Below are 8727 nucleotides of genomic sequence, written 5' to 3' on the forward strand. Positions count from 1 at the left end.
AACCAGTTTATCAGCACAATTATAAAGAAAGGAACAATTCTGTTTCTTTCACAACAGGCTGGAAAAACTACCAAGATAATTTCATACCTGTTAGTAAACTTCACACCATTCTTCTGTGTATCAACTATTGTGTATTTTGAATTGTTACGGAGAACTTTTTCCTCCTTGCAGGTTATTCGAAAGTGATGTCCAAACTGTGAATTTGTCTCCAGTTTGATACTTTTGCCAGCTTCCAAACCTTTTAGATGAAAAGAAAATTATTACAAAAATCCTGCAGCCTGTGCTATTTCTGCTTACTAAGCCCCAGTTTTTACGATGTAGCCTCTTCTAGATACACCATCCACTGTTCCTACCTGGGTCTCCTACAGGCATGAGAAATACCCAGATCTAACAGAGGTTTACTGATTCATTCTCTGCTCTTTCTTTGATATACTCTCAAACTGCATATTCAGATCAGCTTCACAATTACTGTATTGCTAAATGCTCTCCAGAAATGTGAAACATGTCCACAGCACACTGCAAGGACATTCCATACTGCTGCTGTAAGCACAGCACCTGTAGTCTTGTGATATTTTTACTAACACATACTTCTGCTGGTGATATTTCTCATTCCTACACAATCTTGTCTTTCCTTTTTTTCATCCAGGTATCTTGTTTACACTGAAGAAAAAAAAAAATCAAAACAAAAAAAATGCAAGCCCTTAAAGGTGTATCCTGAAATAACTACTGTTTTGCTAGTCTTCCTTCCCATATTTGCATTAAAAATTTATTTAAATTGCTCTTTGAATGCCCAATTCATCAGCTGCACATGAAATTTTTTTTGCAATGGATAATCAATTATTTAAGTGTCTCATTTGCTTACACACTAAATTTTTCAAATAACTTTAAAAAAAAAACCTAGCATGCCCTGAGTGGACACTCAGGAGAACATACAGGGGAGAAAAGTTTCAATACATGTCTTCAAAGAATGCAGAATAGAAGTAGGCTTAGCCAAGAGTTTGACAAGTTATAGTTCTATAAAATTAATTCTGGATTATCTTGCAACATACATAATTTCTGAAAGATTCTGGAATGTCATACTTAGAAAAAAAAAAAATGATAAACCAAAAATCACAGTTTTCAACAGATTATACTGTGACAACTAAAGTTAACCAAAACTAGTAATAAAATAATACAAACATCTCCTAACTCTTCTATACCAGTTTTCACCACATTAAAACATTTTATAAAGGAAGTAAGAATCAGAGATAGTTTCATACCCTACCTAGTTCTTTGGCTGCACTCTTCAAAATGGACTGCATTTCTTCTTCCAGTTCATTCATCTTCTCTCTTAATTCTGTCAAATTAGGATCAAAAGAAGCTTTGACAAGAAATTCATGATTCTCGACCTAGGGAAAAATAACAACAAAAAAAAAAAATTCATGTAAACATAGCCAGCAAAGGAAAAATAAAAAAATCACCTCCCTGATCATACAGAATGAAATTAATCTACTTAATAATTTACTACTTCTTTATAATTTTGTAATATAATCCAGTTTGTGATAATTTCTGATCGAAATACAAGACAGATACATCACAAACACTTGTTTTCTCAAATAGTATACTTTATACAAGCAAAGCACAGCAATTTAACAAATTCCTTTACATTGAAATGGAGTTATCTGCACACTTATTTGCATACAAAGAGCTGAGTAGCAGGCAGCAATAAAAAGGAAGTCTGAGGAAATTGTAGTAATTCGTATGCTAGCCTGGACTTCTGAAGCTAATCAACACACAGTTTAAAAGGATAAAGTGTTTCAGAACAAGTCATGTTTGGAAAGAGAAGTTTCTGAGACAGTAATTCCTGCCCAAAACACACTCAAAAGGTTATGAAAGGAGCCTACATAATCTCACCAAAAATCCTACTCAATTTCAACACAGTTATTTTGAGTTGAAAAGCATATACACTTCTTTCTAAGTTAAACATTTTCAGAGGCACAGATGAAGTAAGTTCTGCTTCATTTTTTTCCTCTCTCTTCCCCATGCTTCCACTGCCAGGTGTGTGTTTCTGATGAATTTACAAACCTCAAATTTAATATGCAAGCACAAATTCCAACTGCTAAATAAAAGAAACTCACTTTTTAATATACAAAGTTTGTAAAGATTGTAAAACTTTGTATATTAAAATCAACAGAATATTAGCCCTGCTGTCTGACACAGAAACGAACTACTGGCTTCTATATTAGTAACATACTTAACCTAATTAAGTTAAAAAAAACAAACTCACAAACAACCCAACACTTTCATGAAGGTTTCCCTAGCTGGGAATTACCTGCAAAGTTGTACAAAAAGCAGCTGCAAATACTTTGCAAAACATACCAAAATTGATGGTTTCAACTTCACTTTTACCCACAAGTATGTTAACAATAGGAGGAAGGAGAAGAGAAAAAGGAAGTTCACAGTTCCTTTATTCCTTCCCCGACAATAAAATTACTACTCCAGAAAGCACTGAGCAACAGGAACTTTAACTAGAAGAATCACCACATGCATCTTGTTCCACTAAGAAGAAGAGCCACTTCAACTCTACAGTGCATCAAAACAATTGAACAAGCGTTAGACTGAAGGCTCCCAAGTTTTACAGCAACTTGGGACAAAGACCTGGGGATGCAACCTGAAGATGAAAGCCACGAGGCTTATACATTTGGATTTGGAATGGAGGGATGAAATTAATGTATGAAGACACCGCACCGCATACTGTATATTCAAAAGATTGCTACTTTACTCAGAGAATGATCTTCTCCCAGTACATAATTTAATCCTCCACAGAATTTGCATCATGGAAAGCTGAACCATTGGTGCTTATTTTCTCTGTGCAATACCAGCACTGCAAAGCATTACACTTGGCCTCCCATTTTGGTCCTGGTTGTGTTGTGTGCAAACATGATGCAGTGGCAAAGTTCTCCAGTTGCTTAACCAGAGATGTGGAATCCAAAAAACAATGGATTATGAGATTTTAGAGGGTCACCTTGAAACTTAGAGATATTAAGAAAAGGGTATGAACTCATTCCCTGTTACATCCCTGTAGATAGGCCTGCTCCTCCCCTTCCCTTAATAATTCTGCTAAAAGAACAGCAATGAACATTTATGACAGAACATACAGCAGCAAAGACCATTCCCAGTTTTGTGAGGAAAATCCTGGATCTGAAAGAGAAACAGAAAAGGCTGGGATACAAACAACATGCATGTCAGCTCTTGACACAACTAGCTTCATGAGAAAACCAAGTCAAGTGAAAAGCAATTTTTTCATAGCTTTGAAGACTTATGCAAAGCCTGGAATAAAGCACAGAAATCCTACAACCTCAGGAGGAGGAAGGTTACATTGCCAAGGACTCGTAGCACTCCAGCCTCCCCAGCAAGGCACCCAGCATGGCTGTTGGTTCCAGCCTTCACCCAGGCTGCCATGTCAGAGAGGTTCACCACTACCAAAGCCATGCCCTGCACTTCCACCCTTCAGGGTCTCCTCACTGCAAGCAATGATCCATATGTGGCTAGAGCTCCATATGTGGGAAAATTACATTACATTAGAATTACATCTATGCTCATCATATAGTGATATGTAACATTAAGTGACTTAAAGCAAACTTTTTGCTTTTCTCTTCCACAGCTCTCAGTGTGAGCATGGCCAACAAGCTGCCAGGACAAGTATTAACAGAAGTGTGACAATTGAGTGATTTGCATCTAATGAATCTATTATCAGTTCTGGTCCAATAAGGCCACATCTGACCAGAAAAAAAATGAAGTAAATACCAGCAAACCCAACTCATTCCCCTCTCATCTCCCCAAAAGAAAAATGAAAATATTAATCATCACTGTGAGCTTTCACTGACACACTGATTGCTGAAATGCACTTAAGTCTAAACTACATTTCAGTACTCCATTAAATACAAATGGTTTTTCTTTTAGTGTAAGGTTTTGCTCAGAGCTACGCTGAAATGAATGTTCAAGGTATAAAATATTTTATGTGGTAAGTAGCTGACTAACATCAGAGCACTGACAACACATTCATACCTGCATATGTTTACTTACATGAAACAAGACCCAAGTGAGTCACATTTCCAAGGGATGGTCAAATAAATGAGGTAATAGCAAATAATTTGCAGACTCTGGGACTATGTTGAGCTAGCTAGCTCATCTGACAAACAAGTTCTTCTGTGAAGGGCTCTGCTTTTAATACTCCAACAAAACCCACTATGTAGCAAAAGCACTATTAATCTCTGAAGTTGCCCTGACTTGAGGAGGAGGTTGGAGTACATGCGTTTTCAAAGGCCTCTTATGATTTTGTAAAAGATAAGAATGAGACACTTCCATTCCTAACTTTTAATACAGTTAAGTAAATCAAGAACCACATCCCACAGTTTTTGAACTTAGATGCTTCTTTTTACATTAGAAAGGATTATTGACATAATTTAGTTGCTACGACAACCTCTCCTTCAATCACACTCAGAATAGAAGTGGATATTTTGTTTGAACTCCCTAAAAATCTAAGATGAATTTCAAGTCACAGTTGAAGTTTTAACAAGGTTTATTCTTCTGGTAAAACCAGCCTTAGCTTAATCTGTAGCCATTTTCCATAGAGTGTTGAAGGGCAAAAAAACGAAATCTGACACACCAGATTCTACAAGACTTGATTAAAAATAACTGACTTGTTATTCTGTTTAGAAGGACAACAAAACATTTTTAAAGTAGAAGCTGAAAAGAAATTTGGAGAGCTGGACTATAAAGGGTGAAGGCTTAGAGCAGCTGTTAGTCTTAAAGAAAACAGGGTCCCAGGGCATACAAACTGCATCAACAGATGGTGTGTAACTAGTATAAAGCTATAAATTTCTTCATTAGCATATATCACAAATTACAGCAACATGTCAATCAAACAGTCTTTCCTTAAACAGTAAAATGCAGTTGATGAATGCATACACAACACAAAGATAAAATGTGGTGCTTTTGCCTTTGGAGACAAAAAGCTGCATATTCAAAATTTAAAAGCCACTGCAGCTTCCAGAAGTTCAACTCCTTACCCTTACTAGCATGCCTGACACATGGTTAGCTAGATCTCATACGTCTATAGTTGGCTGAGATCGACACTTGTGATGATCCTAAAAGACTCTCAAGTTTTCCAAACTGACTGAAACAACTATTTGAGAAAGGAACACAAAATACGTTTATTAATCAAGCACCTACATTGCAAAATGCATCTCGCCACTTCCCTAACAAATATAATGGAAAAAACCATGTACAGAACTCACTAAAAACCTTGGCATTTGAATCACCCAGTTAAGCGACAGTTCATATTTTTGCCTGTGTCCTAAGCGTTCATTGTTAAACAACAATAAATCAGTCACTTATACTCATCCCTTTGCCTTTCTGCTACAGATCTAAGGAACAGGAATGTTCCTTTCAACTTTCTTCAGATAATTTTTTCCCTGAAAAAAAATGCCAGTTTTCCCTGGCAGGCATAGTCCTGTCATCAGTAATAATTTATAAGCAAGTGTAGAGGCAAGGCTAAGATTATTCTAGTAGCTTTGCCTCTAGTGAGAAATCTCTTTACACTGGAAAGTAAAGTCAACCTTTGTACCTAGGTCAACCATTTTTCAGAAATGCAAACTGCTAATTATGAAAACTTAATCCCAGCAAATAGAACCAAGTCTTATGAATTTTACAGAAGCAGAGAAACATGTAATAAACATTCTGTCTACAATCTAGATTTGTGACAGAACAGTAACTTTGAAAATATAAAGAAGCAGGAAAAGTGACAAAATAACTTCCCCACTTTTAATACTGATGTTTTTTTAAAAAAATAGTTTCAGGTCCACAGTATCCACGTACCCAAAGCAATTTTCATTGGCTAGATCATTTCAGACAGTGGGTGAACATCCTCTTGGTATTCAACTGCTATACTAATAACAGTCTTTATGTATTCCACAGCTAAACTATCACTAACTACTTAATATGGATGATCTATTAAATTTAGTGAGTGTAGAGCAGATTGCCAAGTTCAATAAGAAACTTTAATTGCTAAGTAAACCCCCTCCCACACATCAGCCCATACCTTATCCATGTCCAATGTTGTTTCTATCATCTCCAGAAACTTTGAGAAGTCAGAGTAGATATCATTAAGAGGTGTTATAAACACTGCCAACAACAACATCTGGTGAGCTCCTGTTAAGAACAAACAAGAAAAATTATCATTCGCAAAACCACAACTTCACCAGAACTCCCTTATCCAAGACAAACAGCACATCGATACAGCTGGTTCATTTTTATTAGGATTGGTTATGATTATTCCACTGACACACGTACAGCTTTTTCTAGAATTGGCACTATCCAGTTTCTATTCTGATTAAGCTTGTACCTACTCTGTCATCTTTGTTCATACCTGGTGGTATCAATTCCCTTCTACTATGAGTGAAACTACAGACAAACAACAGTTTGGAAGCAAACCCGCCCTCTGAACATTACCTATTTGTGTACATGGTACAAGTTGAAAGGGCTTTAGTAAAAAGTGTAGCCTACAGCAATCAGTTTTACAGATACAATGGGGAAGTCTCGCCATCCACACTCAGAGCTTTTAATTCTTCTTAATTCAAAATTAACAAAAATTGGGAATACTTGGTAAGTTACAATACAGACAAACAGAAATTGAGGTATATTTTTTTTTGGCTTTGCTTTCCTTAAAAAAAAAAAAGACCACCTACTCTAACCAGACCTTCACAGTCACTGATCATTCCATGAAACAGTAAGTCACCAAAATTAACTCAGTCTTTTACAGCATATTTTGTTAGCTCAAATACTCTGTAGCACCAAGTCTAACTGCATAGCACACAGACTGGTTGGAAGTCCATAGAATACTGTAAGCACTGAACCCAAAACGCAGTGCACTGTTTACTTAAAGACACAAATATTGTCAGTTTTGTGGAAGAAGTATTTTCTTCAGGCCTATGAGCAAGCACCTATGTAGCAGCCAGCTGTAAAAACACTCTATCAGTAAACGAATGTTTACATCTTTGCAGCCACTTCAAGTTCTAACTTAATCACAGATAGATTAGCACTATTGACTACACGATTTACACAAAGTGCTGCAAAAAGAATCGCAATAGTATGAGCTCATAGTAACTGGATTATGTACAGAATTACTGTGTTTGCCTCTGTTTTCAGGCAAGGCTTTGCACATTAACAGAGAAAAACAGAACTAAGATATGGCTATTCCAGAGCCTTCTAATTTCTTACCCAACTAGGGAAGAAGGTCTAATCTTTTTCCCAAGAAAAATTTCTATATGAATTTGTAACACAAAGTGAGGACGTGATTACCCAAGGGAATCTCTATTCTCTCTCAAAACTATAACTCAAGAAAGAAAAAGTTTGGTTTGTTTCCTTTCCTCCTGTGCCTTTCTGCTTCCCCACTCCCCCAGGCTTTTAAAGTTAAAGCTCTTAACTAATTAGTACCTATTAATAGAGGAGAAAAATTTACATGTTGTTGAAAGATTACTAAACTTGTAAAAATGGTATCTGCTGCTGACTAAACATCTTCAAAATTAAGAGAACTCTGAAATAAAATACAGACTGCTTTTTATTCCAAATCTCTTGCTTGCTGTCACATTTTTGTTCCCCCCGTTGGAAGACACATCTAAACTAACCTAGAAAACAAAGAGGCAGTAAAGAAGGAAGAGACTGAAGAGCAGAAAAGAAGCTTCACACCCATTCTTCAGTGCAGTTCCCACTGCACCATCTGACAAAATGCATAGCACACACAATGAAATGATGTTCAGTATTCTTGAATTAATGAAAAATTATTGTGCTTGAAGCAGCAATTACAATTTCTTTTATTGAAAGGAGTAAGCAGGAACGTTTAATGATATAATTGCAGTATTTAAGTTTGAAAAGGATATATTCAGACACCATAGAAAGATGTCACATTCAAAAATTAGAAAGTATTAATTCATTAAGTAAATAAAATAGTACTGTATTCACATGTATTTATGATATAGTTCAAAATGATATATTGCAGAACTGAATTGAAATTCCTATCCAACTTCATATTCAGTATCTAACACTTGAAGGAAGTAAAATAGTGGAGTCAGTGAAAACTGAGGATTTATAAAAGCTGTATGTTTACACTTTTCTTAAAAGTGTAACACTTGGCATTAAGAGAGTAAAAGCAAGAAAAAACATTGAAAAATTCTAAATTAAACTCCAAGTAGTCTTGTACCCGGATCCATAAACCCATATAAAAGATGCATGGTAAAAAACAGAGATGCTTATTGATCACAAAGCCTACCAGCTCCCAGGTACAGTTGTTAATTTAAACCATAATTTACTTACTGAAGCACAGATAAGTGTTTATAATATGCATTAAAGACTTTGTTACTAATATGGTTTAAAACTTATAGAAATTAAAATCAAGCACTAATCTTCAGACTTGAAATATTTATCTAATTAGTTTGGCAGAACTATGAACAGAAGCAGAAGTATGAAAACTGGCACTGTTCTATCAAGGGAAAACAGATAAATCTCGATGACTCAACACACTTAAACCAGCCATTCTGGTAGTACAAAAGGTCTTAAAAGAATAATGAGGAAAGAACAAGAAGTAAAACAAAGATTGTGATAAAATATAGTACAAATTTACCACAGTTTACTACCTCTTTCTGAGATAACGGACTGCCTAAGACAAAGGGAGATCGGAAGATCTACAGT

General features: G+C 35.7%; 1 protein-coding gene across 1 annotated transcript in view; it reads right to left on the reverse strand.

The window, feature by feature from the left end:
* MSH2 (mutS homolog 2) overlaps positions 1-8727 on the reverse strand; it is a gene marked incomplete at its 5' end in the record, with an annotated part of 48121 nt that overhangs the window by 14095 nt on the left and 25299 nt on the right. The window contains 3 exons of the mRNA XM_008935744.1: positions 88-238; positions 1265-1388; positions 6083-6192. Of these exons, the coding sequence (XP_008933992.1) occupies positions 88-238; positions 1265-1388; positions 6083-6192 (385 nt within the window). The remainder of the gene's footprint in view (positions 1-87; positions 239-1264; positions 1389-6082; positions 6193-8727) is intronic.

Source organism: Merops nubicus, unplaced genomic scaffold, assembly GCF_000691845.1.
Source record: "Merops nubicus isolate BGI_N331 unplaced genomic scaffold, ASM69184v1 scaffold10562, whole genome shotgun sequence".
NCBI classification, from domain to species: Eukaryota; Metazoa; Chordata; class Aves; order Coraciiformes; family Meropidae; genus Merops; species Merops nubicus.